Source organism: Ptychodera flava, chromosome 13 (assembly GCF_041260155.1).
Source record: "Ptychodera flava strain L36383 chromosome 13, AS_Pfla_20210202, whole genome shotgun sequence".
In the NCBI taxonomy this organism is placed as follows: Eukaryota; Metazoa; Hemichordata; class Enteropneusta; family Ptychoderidae; genus Ptychodera; species Ptychodera flava.
Window position 1 is genome coordinate 42,009,279 of NC_091940.1, and position 21,498 is coordinate 42,030,776.

The 21,498-nt window shown below is 37.3% G+C and overlaps 1 protein-coding gene across 2 annotated transcripts in view; it reads left to right on the top strand.

Moving 5' to 3' along the window:
- Positions 1-20,408, top strand: part of LOC139148497 (enhancer of mRNA-decapping protein 4-like) — a 68,391-nt gene extending 47,983 nt beyond the window's left edge. For both annotated transcript variants that reach the window (XM_070719974.1, XM_070719975.1), the window contains exons 17-24: positions 174-369; positions 2,545-2,700; positions 5,574-5,689; positions 11,282-11,447; positions 12,000-12,186; positions 13,806-14,025; positions 14,940-15,103; positions 18,135-20,408. In XM_070719974.1, coding sequence (XP_070576075.1) covers positions 174-369; positions 2,545-2,700; positions 5,574-5,689; positions 11,282-11,447; positions 12,000-12,186; positions 13,806-14,025; positions 14,940-15,103; positions 18,135-18,315 — 1,386 coding nt within the window. In that variant the 3' untranslated portion in view covers positions 18,316-20,408. The remainder of the gene's footprint in view (positions 1-173; positions 370-2,544; positions 2,701-5,573; positions 5,690-11,281; positions 11,448-11,999; positions 12,187-13,805; positions 14,026-14,939; positions 15,104-18,134) is intronic.
- Positions 20,409-21,498: the final 1,090 nt, after the last annotated feature.

A 21,498-nucleotide genomic window follows, 5' to 3' on the forward strand; every position in this document is an offset into this window, starting at 1 on the left:
TAAGGCCTGAGGGCTTTTTTTGAGATCATTGTGTAAATGTATATCATCATTGAACAATGTCTTGACAATTCATAGTAGATGTCACCAACACAGATGCATCCATAGCATTTCACTTTTGTATTGAAAATTTGTGTAATTTACAATGATCTTATTTGTGTAAATTTGTCTACCAGGTTACTGTTGGGTTGAAGCAGCTGATGTCAATGATACAGTCACAACAACAAGAAATCAAACAACTACGACAAGATATTCAGAAACATCAACTCAACAATTCACTGGTACAGACAATGAAGAGCAAGATGGACAGTCTAGAACGAAGAATGGGAAGTAAAATAGACACTGCTATGGCTCAGCAATCACAGGAAGAAAGTATCCTTCTTACAGTGTCTGCTAACATCAAAGTTAACATAATAAAGATGTTGTAAAACCTGTTTAAAGGAAACTTGTCCAAAATAAAAATTGAGCCAAACAATGATATTTGTTTCCCTTTACATTATCGCATATCTAGTCTTTCTTCTTGCAACAGCTGTGTTCAACAAAATCTTCACTGATAAAATCTTATGTGTGTTTCCAAGTGTTCAACAAAGTCTTCACTGATAAAATCTTATGTGTGTTTCCAAGTGTTCAACAAAGTCTTCACTGATAAAATCTTATGTGTGTTTCCAAGTGTTCAACAAAGTCTTCACTGATAAAATCTTATGTGTGTTTCCAAGTGTTCAACAAAGTCTTCACTGATAAAATCTTATGTGTGTTTCCAAGTGTTCAACAAAGTCTTCACTGATAAAATCATATGTGTGTTTCCAAGTGTTCAACAAAGTCTTCACTGATAAAATCTTATGAGTGTTTCCAAGTGTTCAACAAAATCTTCACTGATAAAATCTTATGTGTGTTTCCAAGTGTTCAACAAAGTCTTCACTGATAAAATCTTATGAGTGTTTCCAAGTGTTCAACAAAATCTTCACTGATAAAATCATATGTGTGTTTCCAAGTGTTCAACAAAATCTTCACTGATAAAATCATATGTGTGTTTCCAAGTGTTCAACAAAGTCTTCACTGATAAAATCTTATGTGTGTTTCCAAGTGTTCAACAAAGTCTTCACTGATAAAATCTTATGTGTGTTTCCAAGTGTTCAACAAAGTCTTCACTGATAAAATCTTATGTGTGTTTCCAAGTGTTCAACAAAGTCTTCACTGATAAAATCTTATGTGTGTTTCCAAGTGTTCAACAAAGTCTTCACTGATAAAATCTTATGTGTGTTTCCAAGTGTTCAACAAAGTCTTCACTGATAAAATCTTATGTGTGTTTCCAAGTGTTCAACAAAATCTTCACTGATAAAATCTTATGTGTGTTTCCAAGTGTTCAACAAAGTCTTCACTGATAAAATCTTATGTGTGTTTCCAAGTGTTCAACAAAATCTTCACTGATAAAATCTTATGTGTGTTTCCAAGTGTTCAACAAAGTCTTCACTGATAAAATCTTATGTGTGTTTCCAAGTGTTCAACAAAGTCTTCACTGATAAAATCTTATGTGTGTTTCCAAGTGTTCAACAAAATCTTCACTGATAAAATCTTATGTGTGTTTCCAAGTGTTCAACAAAGTCTTCACTGATAAAATCTTATGTGTGTTTCCAAGTGTTCAACAAAATCTTCACTGATAAAATCATATGTGTGTTTCCAAGTGTTCAACAAAATCTTCACTGATAAAATCTTATGTGTGTTTCCAAGTGTTCAACAAAGTCTTCACTGATAAAATCTTATGTGTGTTTCCAAGTGTTCAACAAAGTCTTCACTGATAAAATCTTATGTGTGTTTCCAAGTGTTCAACAAAGTCTTCACTGATAAAATCTTATGTGTGTTTCCAAGTGTTCAACAAAGTCTTCACTGATAAAATCTTATGTGTGTTTCCAAGTGTTCAACAAAATCTTCACTGATAAAATCTTATGAGTGTTTCCAAACAAGCCATGATGAGCAACCAAAACCAAAACATCATATCAGTAATGTTTATACATTTGATATGTGGAGCAGCCTTCCTTTCATACCTTTCAATCCTTAATATGCATGTTGTGTTCATAATTTTAGAGCCGGAAGAAAGTTGATGTGTAATTTAAGATAATTACTCAGATGCTATTGTGTTAGGTGCATATTTACATTTACTGAGCTTTTACTACTTTTACCCTTTTCCTACTAAGTTCATATTTAGGTTCAGTAAATATGATTTATAAATGCCTAAAAAGAAAATATGTACAGATTTAACTTAATATGGCTTTTTACCAACTTTGCATAAAGGAAGTGATTCTGTCTGGTAGGATTATGGTAGGGTTAAAATCCAGTTCTGTCTTGGTCTCTAGTACAGTTTTAGTCAAATAAATGTGTTGTTAAATGTCTGAAATGGGTGACATATGAACTTATAGAATTTGATTCAAAATGGGAACAACTCAAAAATAAGTCAAAAGTGACTCTTATTTGTCATATTTTGTACATCTTTGTGGATGTTCTCAATTCATAACCTCTTAGATATTGACCTTGACCAAGATCTCTCCTCAGGACACAGACTTGACATGGCTTTGTCAGAGAAACAGACAATGGACAAACAGAAACAAGAAAAACTTTTAGAGACTGTGTCACAGACATTAAGTACTACCATCACTCAGAAACTGGAAAAGACGGTCAAAGTTGAAATGAAGAATTCAGTAGTTCCAGGTTAGTCAAAGCTTTGTCATGATTTGATATGGAAGAAGAAACACTGTGATGTACCAGTAAACATTAATTGTACACAATGCTTGTAATCTGTGAACTGCAGTAGACTTAGTAGTGTGAGTCAGTTTAAGTGTAGACTTTGCTGTAGTGTGAGTCAGTTTAAGTGTAGACTTTGCTGTAGTGTGAGTCAGTTTAAGTGTAGACTTTGCTGTAGTGTGAGTCAGTTTAACTGTAGACTTTGCTGTAGTGTGAGTCAGTTTAAGTGTAGACTTTGCTGTAGTGTGAGTCAGTTTAACTGTAGACTTTGCTGTAGTGTGAGTCAGTTTAACCCTTTCACCGCCATGGTTTCTCCCAAACCCATTGTTATCAATGGTGAGTGTGGACCTGTTTACAGGGAATTGGGGGTGAACAGGTTAAGTGTAGACTTTGCTGTAGTGTGAGTCAGTTTAAGTGTAGACTTTGCTGTAGTGTGAGTCAGTTTAAGTGTAGACTTTGCTGTAGTGTGAGTCAGTTTAAGTGTAGACTTTGCTGTAGTGTGAGTCAGTTTAACTGTAGACTTTGCTGTAGTGTGAGTCAGTTTAAGTGTAGACTTTGCTGTAGTGTGAGTCAGTTTAACTGTAGACTTTGCTGTAGTGTGAGTCAGTTTAACTGTAGACTTTGCTGTAGTGTGAGTCAGTTTAACTGTAGACTTTGCTGTAGTGTGAGTCAGTTTAAAGGTCTGGTGAAACGTCCATGTTGCAAAATCACAGAAATACAGTTGATGGTCTATAAAACAGTTACATTCATTCCTTTTTTTCGTTTAGTGCGCGTGATTATGAAATATGGCAAAAGAAAAATGCTGTAGTGTGAGTCAGTTTAAGTGTAGACTTTGCTGTAGTGTAAGTCAGTTTAACTGTAGACTTTGCTGTAGTGTGAGTCAGTTTAAGTGTAGACTTTGCTGTAGTGTGAGTCAGTTTAAGTATAGACTTTGCTGTAGTGTGAGTCAGTTTAAGTGTAGACTTTGCTGTAGTGTGAGTCAGTTTAAGTGTAGACTTTGCTGTAGTGTGAGTCAGTTTAACTTTAGACTTTGCTGTAGTTTGAGTCAGTTTAAGTGTAGACTTTGCCGCAGTGTGTGTCAGTTTAAGTGTAGATTTTGCTGCAGTGTGAGTCAGTTTAAAGGTCTGGTGAAATGTCCATGTTGCAAAATCACAGAAATACAGTTGATGGTCTATAAAACAGTTACATTCATTCCTTTTTTTCGTTTAGTGCGCGTGATTATGAAATATGGCAAAAGAAAAATGCAATGTGGGCGTGTCCCCCGAGCCTCTCCAGTCGAATTTATTCGGCTTTCTGAAGTTTGACCGACGCCGTATCTCATAACAGGAAGTAAAGTATTTCACACCTCCATAAGCTCCCCACGGGGGGTAACTTCTAGGGTTTCCGCTTACATGATCAGGGCAGTGTCCTTAAGAACGTGAACAGCTCAACTGTAAACTTTTTCAAGTTCCCGTCAAGTGTTGAGTGTTTGAACCATAATGTGCTTGTCTCTTCTGGTTCGTACGATCGGCCACGGTCCCTCGGCTGAGCCTACCTCGCTACTTGCTATGCAGAAGGTTGGGACCGCAGTGCAAATCAACTGCATGAACACTAAACACTGAACGTTGTGACTGCCATTAAAATGCACTAGTCTACAACACGGAACCTCGGGACCGCAATGCAAATCGACAGTAACATAAAACGTTAATGGGACCATGATTAAAATGCACTGCAACACGGAAGGTTTGGACCGCGATGCAAATCAGCTGCATGAACAGCAACACTGAACGTTGAGACTACCATTAAAACGAACAACAACATGGAACGTAGAGATCGTGATACAAATCATGGAGTAGAGTCCTTCATGATACAAATCAACAGCAACACGGAACGCGTCGTTGGGACGGTGATTAAATTGAAGAAAATGGGGAATACTAGACCACGAGGATCGTGAAGCAAATCGACCACAACATGGAATGTTTAAGACCGTGATTAAAATGCACAACACAGAACATCTAGACCGAAATGTAAATCAACTGCAACACCGAACCTTGTGGCCTCAATTGAAATGCGTATGTCTGCTATGTATAGCAAAAGTTTCAATTCTCGCGAGAGAACATTCCTATGCCTGCTGTATACTAGACAAAATGACGTCAAATTTATCGTGACGGCTCGATTGTGTGTGTCCAAGTTTCAATTCTCGCGAGAGCCATTTATGCAGGCTGTACACTAGACTAAATGACGTCAAATCTCTCGCGAGACTTGGCTCGATTGCAAATACGTACAACGGAAAGAATGCGAATCGCCGAGAGAGAAGCGCAGGTCAACAAAGTTGGTACTTTATTTTGCAATATTTTCAAACAAAAATCAGTTTCGCCACTGTGGCGAATTGGGATCGATTTTTTTCGCCACTTCGGTTTCAATTCACATTGGCGAACGTGGCGAATGGGCAGCATGAACACTGGCTGTTTTGTTAGCCGATACCAAGCAGAGATAAGGCGGCGCGGGACCGCTATTCGATGTAAATGAACACCTTGTGATGTCACAGTTGGCCAACCATGATCCCAGCTGTGGGCGTGACCTAAGTGTTGAAAAATGACCCCATGAAAGCCGCGCATAGAAATATAAAAAAATTAACACTTGCGTGTACTTTTAGGTTGCAATTCTGTTGCGAGTGTAATAGTATTGACCCCCTGGAAGATTTTCAGTCACAAGAGCGGGACCATTTCACCAGACCTTTAAGCGTAGACTTTGCTGTAGTGTGAGTCAGTTTAACTTTAGACTTTGCTGTAATGTAAGTCAGTCAAACAATTAAACATGGTTACAGTGTGAGTCAGTTTAACTTTGTATTGTAATTTCAGCTGTGAATAGAGTAGTGGAACCTCTCAAAGAGCAACTTCATCAATCTGTGGCTCAGAAATTGACTGCAACTGATTCACTCATGAAGGAAAACATTGGCAAATTGGTCAGAGCCAGGGTAAGCTTATAAATATACTGCTTTCAATTTACCGTCTAGCATTTGTACAAGCTGTTTGACTTCTGGATGTAAGCACATTTTACAAAATTACAGAAAATTAGCACATGATACATACACCAAGAAATGTTGACAATTGTTGTGTATGCACAACTACTTTAGGGTCTTTTCAGTTGATTTATGCAAATTATAGTCATCCATAATTTATACACATTTGATTGTGCCAGTGGAGACTTTCTTCCTTTCAGTAGCTGCTTTTTAGAAAAAAAGGAAAAATTAAAAATCTTTTGGAAACTACCATTAGGCTTCTTGTCAAGTTGAAATTGTGAATGCTCAAGATACTGTGAATCTTGAAATTATTCACTCAGTTTTATTTCTAACAATTTCAAGCCCAATTGTAAGTGCAATTTTAAAACTGCAAATTGATATGTGCCCCCATACAGCATAATTTAAAGTACTCTACATAACATGGACGTTATCACATGCAATGCAACAAAGTAGTATGTGCAGCACATTCTTACAGAGACTTGACACCTCTTTGTTTAAGTTCTTGTTCATATTGTACAATTGAATCATGTTACATTTCTCATCTGTATAAGTTTTGAGTATCCTTTCCTTCATCTTTTATTGATATGTTGACTACTAGTATATACTTATGACTACATGTATAAATGCATAGAAAGACAATCTCAAAGGTAACAAAATGAAACAATTGCAACAAGTTCTTACTTTAAATTACAACTTTTTATTGTGAATTCCCAATTCAGTAATGATCAGTAATGCCAGCATCTCAATAATCACATTAACACAGCTCAAGATGGATGCTGAGAGAATCTACCACATTGACCAACCACCTAGCATTCACTGGCTTGAGTTCCAATAAACACAAGTCCACCCTCAGAAACCAGAAACACATACATCACATCTTAGCTACTCCTGTACTTTGTCTGTGTACCATGATTGGAAACTGCTTTTGAAAACGTCCTTGAACAGTTTGTTGACAGCAAGATAGAGTGGTTTTAGCTGGTCTGTACAACAAGCCGGTACAAACACTGTATTCTTGTTCTTCTTGTGCAGTGTCTGATGAGGCTTTCTGATTGGTGTGCCTTAAAGATGTCGAGGGTTTTTTGTTCGGCCAGCGAAGTTCATTGTGATAAATGTGATGATGACCTTGTCTGCTTAGTGATGCATGATTTAGTGTTTGATCAGTGATTTATCAAGTGGAACATGTTCCAGTCTGCTGAAGACTTGTAGCAGAGATGACATTGATCTGTCTTCCCTTTGTACAGGAGCTGAGGCAGTAGAACTTGACCACCAAGCAAACACCCAGTATTACAGTTATCTGTCTGTATTGTCAAGGCCTGTAATCTGCACTTGCTTGCTCCCACGCATACCCATTGTCCAGCTACTGGACGGGATAGAGGCACTGGTCAGATGCCAATTGAAAATGAGATTGTTCGGAATGTGATGTTCAGTGACTGCTATGTTGATCTTTTCCATATATTCTTCTTTTAGTTGTTTTGAGCTGTGACATGCTGCATTTATAACACCATTTCCATTTTCATATCTACCAGTTTCATTATCTACCTGTTTCATATCTACCAGTTTCTTCCCCCACCTGTTTCATATCTACCAGTTTCATATCTACCAGTTTCATATCTACCTGTTTCATATCTACCTGTTTCATATCTACCAGTTTCATATCTACCAGTTTCACTCTGAATCTCAGGGCAGTACAGCTGATAGCATCTTCACTTTTGCATCTTAGAATCATTTGGTTGTTCAAACTGATAACACTTGTCAATGTTTTTGTTGACCTGGTCTACTATACTGCATGGCACTGCAATAGAGAAGAAATCAAATCGGGACATGAAGCAACTGAATCATCAGATTTCTTCAGCTACTGAAACTTTGCCATGACGACTTGTAGAATGGCTGTGTTTTCAAGTAATCAGTGTTTGAGCTTGATGAACACTGGCACACAACTGGTGATTTTGTAGAATCCACACTCAATTTATCTGCTTAATATTATATAATTTTCATAGTAGTGGTAAAACATTGTGTATTCAATTTGAAGCACACTAGTCTAACATTTGATGAAAGTATGGGTTTTGACTACACTCCAACTTTTGTTTGATACAATCTGGTGACTTGTCTAATTGCATATATAAACACAATAGACAGTATAGGCGAAACCTACACGTGTCATAAAAAATTGGTGTTAAATTCATTGGCTCACAATGAGATAGACGCATGCATGAACACTTTGTTTTATGAGTTAATTGACCTTTTGCGTACTGCTTTCAATTTCCAAGGTACCAGATTACCTGCCAATAATGGCGTATTTTATGCCAGCCAATCAGTGGCATATTTCATGCAAGCCAATCAATGGCATATTTTATGCCAGCCAATCAGTGGCATATTTCATGCCTGCCAATCAATGGCATATTTCATGCCAGCCAATCAGTGGCATATTTCATATGCCTGCCAATTAATGGCATATTTCATGCCAGCCAATCAGTGGCATATTTTATGCCAGCCAATCAGTGGCATATTTCATGCCTGCCAATCAATGGCATATTTCATGCCAGCCAATCAGTGGCATATTTCATATGCCTGCCAATTAATGGCATATTTCATGCCAGCCAATCAGTGGCATATTTCATGCCAGCCAATCAGTGGCATATTTCATGCCAGCCAATCAATGGCATATTTCATGCCTGCCAATTGATAGCATATTTTATGCAAGCCAATCAGTGGCATATTTCATGCCTGCCAATTGATAGCATATTTTATGCCAGCCAATCAGTGGCATATTTCATGCCAGCCAATCAGTGGCATATTTCATGCCAGCCAATCAGTGGCATATTTCATGCCAGCCAATCAGTGGCATATTTCATGCCTGCCAATTGATAGCATATTTTATGCCTGCCAATCAGTGGCATATTTCATGCCTGCCAATTGATAGCATATTTTACGCCAGCCAATCAGTGGCATATTTCATGCCAGCCTATCAGTGGCATATTTCATGCCAGCCAATCAGTGGCATATCTTATGCCAGCCAATCAGTGCATATTTCATGCCAGCCAATCAGTGGCATATTTCATGCCTGCCAATTGATAGCATATTTTATGCCAGCCCAGCCAATCAGTGGCATATTTCATGCCTGCCAATTGATAGCATATTTTATGCCAGCCAATCAGTGGCATATTTCATGCCAGCCAATTAGTGGCATATTTCATGCCAGCCAATCAATGGCATATTTCATGCCTGCCAATTGATAGCATATTTTATGCAAGCCAATCAGTGGCATATTTCATGCCTGCCAAGTGATAGCATATTTTATGCCAGCCAATCAGTGGCATATTTCACGCCAGCCAATCAGTGGCATATTTCATGCCAGCCAATCTGTGGCATATTTTATGCCAGCCAATCAGTGGCATATTTCATGCCAGCCAATCAGTGGCATATTTCATGCCTGCCAATTGATAGCATATTTTAGGCCAGCCCAGCCAATCAGTGGCATATTTCATGCCTGCCAATTGATAGCATATTTTATGCCAGCCAATCAGTGGCATATTTCATGCCAGCCAATCAGTGGCATATTTCATGCCAGCCAATCAGTGGCATATTTTATGCCAGCCAATCAGTGGCATATTTCATGCCAGCCAATCAGTGGCATATTTCATGCCTGCCAATTGATAGCATATTTTATGCCTGCCAATCAGTGGCATATTTCATGCCTGCCAATTGATAGCATATTTTACGCCAGCCAATCAGTGGCATATTTCATGCCAGCCAATCAGTGGCATATTTCATGCCAGCCAATCAGTGGCATATTTTATGCCAGCCAATCAGTGGCATATTTCATGCCAGCCAATCAGTGGCATATTTCATGCCTGCCAATTGATAGCATATTTTATGCCAGCCCAGCCAATCAGTGGCATATTTCATGCCTGCCAATTGATAGCATATTTTATGCCAGCCAATCAGTGGCATATTTCATGCCAGCCAATTAGTGGCATATTTCATGCCAGCCAATCAATGGCATATTTCATGCCTGCCAATTGATAGCATATTTTATGCAAGCCAATCAGTGGCATATTTCATGCCTGCCAATTGATAGCATATTTATGCCAGCCAATCAGTGGCATATTTCATGCCAGCCAATCAGTGGCATATTTCATGCCAGCCAATCAGTGGCATATTTTATGCCAGCCAATCAGTGGCATATTTCATGCCAGCCAATCAGTGGCATATTTCATGCCTGCCAATTGATAGCATATTTTATGCCTGCCAATCAGTGGCATATTTCATGCCTGCCAATTGATAGCATATTTTATGCCAGCCAATCAGTGGCATATTTCACGCCAGCCAATCAGTGGCATATTTCATGCCAGCCAATCTGTGGCATATTTTATGCCAGCCAATCAGTGGCATATTTCATGCCAGCCAATCAGTGGCATATTTCATGCCTGCCAATTGATAGCATATTTTAGGCCAGCCCAGCCAATCATGGCATATTTCATGCCTGCCAATTGATAGCATATTTTAGGCCAGCCAATCAGTGGCATATTTTATGCCAGCCAATCAGTGGCATATTTCATGCCAGCCAATCAGTGGCATATTTCATGCCAGCCAATCAGTGGCATATTTCATGCCAGCCAATCAGTGGCATATTTCATGCCAGCCAATTGATAGCATATTTTATGCCTGCCAATCAGTGGCATATTTCATGCCAGCCAATCAGTGGCATATTTTATGCCAGCCAATCAGTGGCATATTTCATGCCAGCCAATCAATGGCATATTTCATGCCAGCCAATCAGTGGCATATTTCATGCCAGCCAATCAGTGGCATATTTCATGCCAGCCAATTGATAGCATATTTTATGCCAGCCAATCAGTGGCATATTTCATGCCAGCCAATCAGTGGCATATTTCATGCCAGCCAATCAGTGGCATATTGATAGCATATTTTATGCAAGCCAATCAATGGCATATTTTATTTGTTCTCCATGGAATCTTTGTGTTTGCATACATTGCTCATACAAAGACACTAACTGTCTTGAACAAACATTATGCTGCGTCTACTCATCCTGATTTCCCCATGCACAAAAATAAGACTGTATGGTAATTCAGTTCACAGTATGTTAGAGCATCTACAAACAAGTGCTAAACCAAAATGAAAACATCAACCATACTCTTCATGCCAAGTCAGAGATTTCCAGTGAATTTAAAAAACAGTATGTGATAAAAATGACGGTCAGTCAATTGTATGGCTGTCAATTTTTCATGTATTTGTCTTGTTTATGATCTACGGCTGACTTAGTCTCTTTGGCCCCTTCCTTGTGAAAAAGGTACACTCTTTCAGAAATTTGTGTTGATGTGTACTGTAAATTGAATTTCACTTTTATGACAGTACCTGACATCATTTTTACAGTTTTATCTTACTCTTACAGTGTCTAGCAATTATGAATAAAGTTGACAAAATTTGTCAAGTTGCTTTACACTGGTCTGTCAAGACATTCATGTAACATTGGTCTGTCAAGACGTCCTTGTAATAAGGTTTTTGCTTTCCTTTCATTGGATGCAGTCAACGACAGAAGCCATTGGTCAAGCAGCAGCTAACACAGTACAGAACGCAATGCAATCAACTTTCAAAGATACTTTTCAGAGTTCAGTGGTACCAGCATTTGATAAAGCTTGCCAGTCTATGTTTCAACAAATTAATGAGACTTTTCAAAGTGGTACACAAGAATGTAAGTACAACTAATCAAAACATTTTATCATCAAGCTACCATAAGCTATTACCTCCTTTCTTCAGTTTGATTTCACAATGTGAAGACCTACTTAAACTAAACACCATATAGTTAATGTTATTGTAGTCTGCTGTCTTTGTAACTACAAACTTTTCAATCAAAACACAATCGTATTACAGCGTATTACAGAGTTTGTTGTTTTCGTATTGCTTTACTGAACATTGTTTGGTTACATCTAACCACTCAAAATGGAAAATAGTTTAATTGCAGTCAGGTTAATTTTGATATTTTAAAAACAAAGTGCCAGTGAAGCATTGGACTGACTAAATAACACAAATGGATCATGGAGAAAATAATTATTATGGCATCTTCATAAACTGTTTGATCCATTTTCATCAAAATTCTACCTGCAAGATGCAAATTGTAGTTCGTATAAGAAAAATTTGTAATTTCATAAAGAATAGATCTTAGCATATTTGAAAAATGACTATTATCAAGATGAATTATTATTATTATTATCATGTCCATAATATGATTTGTTTTTCTCTCCAGACATGCAGCAACTGGATAATCATCTAGAAAAACGAAGACAACAGATTCAAGAAGGCAGAGATCCTCTTCTTGATAAACTACAGAGTATGGTTGATTCTTTCCAAGCCAGCTCAACACAGATTAGAAATAGTGTTGTCAGCAGCATGCAAGCAGAGTTAGACAACCAGTTGCAGAAATCTATGGACAGGTAAAGAAATGTTTCCATAATACACCTGTATTATATAATAGGAATCAAGTGCTAGTATTTGTAACTAGACCATAGCTTTGTCAATATCATCGTCCGCTCGCACGGCTCGTTAGCCAGACAGGAGTCTTCCACTAACTACGCCGTGCAGGATCACACTGATATACTGTGCGAATGAAATCTGATAGAACTTGAAAATCAGGCAGACCAATCACAGCATGCGTTACATAAACAGAGAAATCCGAGATGGTGCCAGCAAAGTGCAGCAAAGTGTGCAACTGCAACATAGATCGACGAACCATCTTCACATCAACGTTTCCAAGTCACTTACTTGGCATTCTAAACGGAGTTTGCGGAGGACTTGACGATCATGTTGGTACATTTGTAAACCATGTTTCGCAAAAGTAAATACTTTAGCTAAGCTGCAAGACAGTGTTACAAATTTACACTCTCGCTTTGAATGTGTACAGGAAGAATTAGAAATGAAATGTAAACAATGACAGCGATCGCTGATTGGCTAGTTACATGTCTCGTACAGTCGTGTGGTTGCGCTTAAAAAACCATGATCTGTGGGCTCGATCGGCCAAGGCCTGATTTCGGGAAGCATCCAGCTGCCCGAACAGCAGGCCTTGGCTAGCGAAGATGTGTCAATACCAGTTAATTTTGTGACATCATTCCCCCCCCCACCACATTATTACTAATAATAACGATGCATCTTATTATCCAGCAGTGTGGCCCCGGATGTTTTCTTTATCTATAAATTCACATCGCCCAAACTATAAAATAATGGCAATAATGTACCTCTGCCTGGCCCATAATGGACTCAACCAACTCGTACATAAATGAACATTGTACATTATGTCATGCAGAGTTTGCCTTTGACCTTCCAGGGCTTGGAGTGGGTACATTATTACTTAAATCAAATATGTCCAGTTATATTGAAGGTATTTAAGTGCCTATCAGTGTAGTTTGACTCCGCATCCAATGACATCAAAACATACACTACGGTGATGACTCTGTATCCAGTGATATCAAAACACACTCAACGATGATACTCTATAGGTTGCAGCATATGATGTAATTTGTACATACATTTTGCTGTTCTTTCAGTGCTTCTTTCAAATCAATGAAAATATTAAATATGTACGTAATTGTTGCACAACAACTTACAAGCAACTTACTTGATTGTGGTTTTTCAGAATTCATAAAGACAATTTTTTTTTTCAAGCAAGAGCTCATCACAGGAGTGTTTTCATTACAAGAGTCAGATTGATATTGCAGTCATCTCTCATATCAAATTCAATAATAGAATAGAATGCATCATAAATGCAATGAATTATGAACTTTGGGTAACTATCTTCTTTTCAGGAGGTTGATCAGACTACAATACAAAGACAATTCAAGAACAAGTCAATGCCTGCTACTTTCATTCTGTAAAAGTGCCCATGAAATAGCTGATGACAGATCATGATACATTTAGCTGAACTAGCTTGTTTTTTACAACATCAAACAAAACTTCCTGGAAATTTTGTAAGATTGATTTTGTTTCTGTGATACTGCTCATCTAGTTTACAGACATTTAAATGGTTTTCATGAGCGTTCTTAATGTTGTTTGGTTCCAGTCTACAAAGTGTGCTGGTTAACAAAGTGAGAGACATTGTCAAAGATGAAGTCAACCATGCTATGAAGGATCATCAGGCTGTTGTAGAGTCTAGCATTGTTAGCGCCATCACACGATCATCAGCTGCCACACCAGTTCCTTCACATATTGATACACAGCAGTTACAGATGCAACTAGTACAAATGATTCAACAAGGGCAGTTCAACACTGCTTTTCAAACTGTGAGTATTGCTATGCAATGCAACATTATTTTTTTGGTCAAAAAGTTAGGTGTCACATGGAAGGAACTCTTTTCTTGATGATGTTTATTGATTTATATTTGGCGAATTTCTGTCAAAATATTATATTTTTCATAATTGGTCTTCAGTATCATTATATTCCTAAACAATTCTACTCCTTTAAAAGGAATCATTTTCAACATTGTACCTGATAAATTCATCTTAACTTTGCCCAGTAACATAGCAGTAAGTAACAATACTATTGGACTTGTATCAAGGCTATGCATTGAAAGAATTGAAAATAACTGGAGAGTGAAAACAATTCTCCTTTATTCGGTGTCTCACAAGTTTGTCAGAGTACAGCTATATTACATGTGATAGAGTACAGCTTTGTTAAGGTGCTTGAAACAGAGTAGTTAGAGTCGTGAGTTCAGTGTTATCTCTAGGTGCCTCACACAAGGGGGATGTCCCCCTCGACGTGGAAGTTGAGGAAGGAGAGGGTTGGTTCTTGTTTAGGCAAATAAGCAAATTGAGATCATAGCATGGATCAAATATCAAATTAGAGGCAATCTCCAGTTTCTTGATCTTTTCCATTTAGTAAATGATTAGTATGTTAGAAATCTACACAAATCATTCAAGCTTCATCCATATCAGTGTAAACAGTTTTATAATCAATGTCGACTGTCAGACATTGCTTCATTAGCATTCAGATGAAACTTTCTAAATGTACAACTCAGAGTGGTTCAAGATTGGCAAGACTTGCTTTATGGATTCAACTTGCTAAAATAAAATGAATATTTAAAGCAGAAGGTCAGTGCAAGCATGTAAAGACATGTTGATAATCTCAAGAGTGCAGAACATATCTGATGCTTATCTTTTGATCATCCATCTCAACTACCGTATGATTACATTTTCAGGCGCTGTCTGCTTCTGATCTGTCCATTGTGGTCTTTGTATGCCAAACTGTACAACCTCATCAGGTGTTCAGCCCACAGCCCTGTCCATTAAACCAACCTGTTATACTCTCACTGGTTCAGCAATTATCTGCAGAGTTAGAAAACGACACTGAGTTGAAACAGAAGTAAGTATACAACAAATGGTCTTCCAGTTAAATTAATCAGTATTGCCACACAGAGACTGGGCTGATATGGAGCATTTGGAATCTTTTAACCAATTGGTTGTGGAAACTCACTGTTCATATTGCATTGTTTCCAAACAGCCAATCAAGTAGAGAAAGCCCAGTACTTTCAGATTCCTTAATTTCCCGTAAGTAGTGACAATTTGCCAGTCAGCTATCAACTTCCAAGCCACTGCACATTGCCCATAGAGAAACAGTCATATCCTTGTAATCTTATGTAGGGCCCTAACTCTTCACTCAAAAAAAAAACATAACCGACTCTGCTTATTAGTCCCCACGGACACCGTCCGGGGGGACTTATAGGTTTGGTCATGTCCGTGCGTGTGTGCGTGCGTGCGTGCGTGCGTGCGTGCGTGCGTGCGTGCGTCCGTCCGTCCGTTCACGCAGATATCTCAGAGATGCCTGAAGCGATTTCATTCAAACTTGGTACAAGGATTACTTCATATGTCATACAGATGCACGTCAATTTGTTTTGTGATACGATCCAATATGGCTGCCAGGCGGCCATTTTATTACGATTTTTTCATGTACAGAGCCATATTCAGGCATGTTTCAACTGATTTTATTCAAAGTTGGTACAAGGACATTGACCAGTGTCATAGATATGCACGTCGATTCTTTTTGTGATACGATCCAATATGGCCGCCATGCAGCCATTTTGTTACGATTTTTTCATGTACAGAGCCATAACTCAGGCATATCCCAACCAATTTCATTCAAAATTGGTACAAGGACATTGACCTATGTCATACATATGCACATCAATTTGTTTTGTGATACGATCCAATATGGCCGCCAGGCGGCCATTTTATTACGATTTTTTCATGTACAGAGCCATAACTCAGGCATGTTTCTACAGATTTTATTCAAAGTTGGTACAAGGATATTGACCAATGTCATAGCTATGCACATCAATTTGTTTTGTGATACGATCCAATATGGCCGCCAGGCGGCCATTTTGTTACGATTTTTTCATGTACAGAGCCATAAGTCAGGCATGTTTCTACAGATTTTATTCAAAGTTGGTACAAGGACATTGACCTATGTCATACATATGCACGTCAGTTTGTTTTGTGATACGATCCAATATGGCCGCAAGGCGGCCATTTTATTACGATTTTTTCATGTACAGAGCCATAACTCAGGCATGTTTCTACAGATTTTATTCAAAGTTGGTACAAGGACATTGACCAATGTCATAGCTATGCACATTAATTCGTTTTGTGATACGATCCAATATGGCTGCCAGGCGGCCATTTTGTTACGATTGTTTCATGTACAGAGCCATAACTCAGGCATATCTCAACCAATTTCATTCAAAATTGGTACAAGGACATTGACCTATGTCATACATATGCACATTGATTTGTTTTGAGATACGATCCAATATGGCCGCCAGCAGGCGGCCATTTTATTACGATTTTTTCATGTACAGAGTCATAACTCAGGCATGTTTCTACAGATTTTATTCAAAGTTGGTACAAGGACATTGACCAATGTCATAGCTATACACATCAATTTGTTTTGTGATACGATCCAATATGGCCGCCATTTTGTTACGATTTTTTCATGTACAGAGCCATAACTCAGGCATATCTCAACCAATTTTATTCAAACTTGGTACAAGGACATTGACCTATGTCATACATATGCACATTGATTTGTTTTGTGATTCAATCCAATATGGCCACCATGTGGCCATTTTATTACGATTTTTTCATCTCCTGAACTACAACTCAGACATGTATCAAGCGAATTTATTCAAAAGTATTTTTATCACAGACCTAATGAAGAGGACTCTATCCTCTCTGAGGACCTGTAATCAAAGCACCATTAACAAGTGGGGACTGTGTCATCAACGATGACTTATTCAATACACTTAAAGTCATTTCAATATTTCCCACTGAGAATGACTGATTAAAGTTGATCTGGTAAATGCTATCACACTTGTCTGTAATTGGTTTGTGAAGTTGTTCAAAAATTGCCATAGTAGTGGCACAGGTTTGTTTACGTTGTGACTGCGGTGAAAGTCAGAGAGATTGCATACCACCCCATCAATAAAACAACACACCAGGGAGTTTACTGTCTTTTACACTTCAGATGCAGAGAATCTTGATACATTGCTGTACTGCTCCATGTCACAAAATATAGTTGCTTAATCAGAATCAAGCTGTATCTTCTCTCTGCCTTGCCATTTCTTACAGTGCTGCCGTAAAAATCACACTAATAAGTTCCAACAACAGACTAGTCTTATAGCTTGATCTAAACAATTACAGTTGATGCCTATTGTGAAACAACACAGGTATTTGCTGCAATATATCTACATGTACTGATTTGTGTTGTCAGTTTATAAACAACTTTTTAAACCAGTCCCAGAAGTGTGATAATATTGAGATAAATTTTGTTGGTCATTCTCAGATTCTCAGTTGGAAATTACTGGGAATCCATTGTTACAGCTTGCAAACCTCTATTCAATTCTGTCAGACAGTATACATACACTTTCTTTATAAGTGAATTTGGTACTATGACAGAGATGTGTCAAAATGGCTTCAAATGACATTTTCTGAACACAATGATATTGTAAGGGACAGGCAGTTGAATAAACACATGGAATTAATCCCGTCCCTGAATTCTCATAAGGATTCAACTTTTGCCATGAGTTTTACTGAAATTCAAAGGTGAAAGGTTAACTCGGTAGAAATTTTGCTAGTTAGCAGGAATAATAATATGCAAGAGCTCTTTGAAAACTGACATTAAATTACACATTCCTTTCTCTCCAGTTTAACCTGAATGCTATCGTTGTTGATCAATGACATTGATGAATTGTGTAGATTTTACAGTCATGTGAGTTTTAGGTAATTATTGAACAAAAGTTATGTGCCTTGAAGTTCAGAGTCAGACATGATGATATAGGGGAAAAGATTTCAACATTTTATCATTTTATCAAATCTTTGTTGTCTGTTTTCTCTCTAAGGTATTTGGAAGAGGCAGTGATGACCCTTGACCCCACCGATCCAGTTGCACGGGAACACATGCCAGGTGTTGTGATGGGATTAGTCCAGAAAATCCAGATATTTGTCCAGAATTACCCTCAGCATGAAATGACGCGTCCCTTACGCAGGGTGGCTATGCTAGCACAGTCTCTATTGAAATAAAACCATTTCAAGTCAAACAATTATTGAATTAGTTGCTGCATTTGAGTTTTCTTTTACTGGCAGTCAAAGTAATTTTCACAATCTATTTGAGGTTCCAGGTGTTATAAAAACCATCAGTGTTGTTTGTTAGCGGAAAAAATTGGATGTGATTACGCAAAAGATACAGCCAGCATTAACTCTAAACAGCATGACATTAGTCATTTGATGAAAATTATGTACACAATGTTTCAATAAAAACATTGAAATACTTGACTTTATTTCTTTCCAAATGAATATAATTAAACACTTTTACTTTTTGGGACAATTGCTGTAATTTTTTATACAAAATATTTTGTTCTGTCACATTCTCTTCTTTTCCATCTAGAAATATTTTGTGATGAAAAAATGTAAGTCTTGCCATCACAACACATTTTATCAAACATACAATGTCACTTTTGATAAGTGAAGTCTAGTCCAGACTAAAATTCTGTCATCAACAAAACACATTGGATATTATTTCTATACAAGCTGTATTCATAAGAAGAATGCAAGGCATTCTGTTGTCAGTGTTGGAGTAGTGCAAGGAATTGTATTTCACAAACACTGACTGAATGGAACTGTATTTCACAAACACTGACTGAATGGAACTGTATTTCACAAACACTGACTGAAATGGAACTGTGTTGCACAAACACTGAAATGGTACAAGGAACCGTATTGCACAAACATTGAACTGGAACCGTACTGCACAAACATTGAACTGGAACCGTACTGCACAAACATTGAACTGGAACCGTACTGCACAAACACAGACAAGGAACCATATTGCACAAGCACTGAAACAGAGCAAATACTCGAAAACAAATCAAAAGTTACAGCTGATCGAGCTTTAAAACAGTTACTTTGATTTTTCTAAAAAAACATGTATATGCCAGGATGGTGCTGAATGTGACCTTGATTATCAATATTCAAGATGACTGATGCATTGTTCAGTGAGTCAGATACAAAGAGAATTGTTACTTGTAAAGGACAATGTACCGGTATGTGTTCACTCAGCTCTTTTGTAGTGCAAGAAATATTACTGCGATGATTCTGTTGTAAAAATGAATGCAAGCCAGATTGGTCTCTTCTGTAATTTCTGTTGTTTTTTTCACTTTGTAAAATAGTGTGATCAAATGTTCAACTTTGTCACTACCAATATTTCATAGTTTTATTAGCAGTTTTGAAGTTTTTTTAAAAGTAATGATAGAAATAAGAAGCATATTTTGTACATTGATTTTGTTTTTATGTATTAATGCATTACATTCTCTTTTGAAAAAAAGTTGTATTTATACGTTGTTGTTTTACCAAATTATTCTTTTTTTGTAGCTCACCATTTATCAAAACGATAACATTTCCATACAAACCATCAATAGCATCATTTGATTTTTTTATTGAGATGATGTCTTTTGGATCCAGTAAGTAATTTTGATCACTATCTTTTGTCTTTACAGATCAGTTAGAAAGGATTATCAGTCTGTGTTAATCTGATGTTGAGTGCCCTTGTCACCATAGGTGTCAACATGCCACAGTATAATGTCAGTTTCAAATCAGTCCATGAAATTTGACAAAATATTGTTTATTCATATTATCAGTGTATGATGTGTGGTCATGTATCTAACAGACTTTGCTTCCATCCTGTAATACCCCATCACACCTGACCATGTTGTTCAAAACCATAAAGGTTGGCTTTAAGTACATGGAATAATGGTGATTGAAAGACACAAGCTAACACAATAGCTTTTCTGATGTATCTAACATTGTTTCCCAAAGCAGTTGTCTTTCATATATTATGGCCAACCTTTCTCATCTGAAGAGTTGAAAGCAACCATAATTAGCCACCATATTTGGTTCAATAAAATTAACACAAAAGAGAGCATGTAGAATACCTCAGTATTGGTATCTTTCAAAATCATACTTTATTCCATAAATCAAGCCCTTTGCATTCTTGAAGACTTTTCAACAAAGATAGCAATTTTATTTTCTAGTATGAATGTTTCATCAGGTTTTCTCACTGCCATTTGTCAAAACACTGTCTGGACATTAATAAAAACAAAATTGTTGTTTAATTTTAAGATTTGTGATCAATGTTTCATTTGAGTAGAGGCCTAGCCTCACAGTGTTGGACTCCCTTCAAGCTATGGTAGATCAAATCTACAGCTGTGCTTCAGTAAGAGCTTCTAAAAGAAGCTCTATATTCTATATTCAATAAGGACAGCACCTCATTGTTGTTCATCAGCACTTCCATGTTAGGGATCAGGGCGAGTGACTATGGTGTGATATGCTAGGTGTTGCCAATGTCTCTATTCTGTTCATATTGTTCACTTCTACATGGCATCATTTGTCTATGAATAATAATTGTAAATCAGTCTGCCAGCTTGACACCTTTGGTTTCGTACTTGCTTTCAGTTATTGTGTATGGAACGTCTGTCAGTATAACTTCCTGAGAAGAACTCATCAGATTAGAGTCAAGACTGATACATAGCTTCTCTTTGGAAAGGGCAAAAACTTACTGGTTTTTGGTTGACATGACTTGCATAATAAACATCAATATTCATAACAGCATCATATTGTTATGAATCTAGTTTCAAATTTGATTCAATGTCATGATGAAGCTATGATAGTTGGGTTTGCAAATTTGATATGATGACCAGATCAAAGTTTATGAAATTTGCTATGTACATTGGAAGATACAATGACATGTACGGATAAAAACTGTGGTATTTTAATATCAGCTAATTACCAATTTGCATATTTAACAAACTTTCCTCATTAGGGATATGTATCTGGACCGACTTACCAAAGTTTATGAAACATTCTTTCCATATTTAACAAACTTTTCTAATTAGGGATATATCTAGACCCACTGACCAGAGTTAATGAAACATTCTTTGTACATCAAATATAACTATGATACAACATTAATGTAAGTGTTTTAGCATTTTGACATTATATTTGCATATTTTGGACAGAAAACTTGAAAGATTACAAAATAGTCCAGTCAAAATAGGGTTAGACCCACCACAAATTGCAACAGAATTTTTTTCTTCAGAATGCATTTCAGAGATGTACCCAGAACAACATATTAAAAGTTTACTCGAATCCACCTTGGGGAAATATGTCTAATTTGCATACATCAAATATGGCGGCCAACCATCCAACAAA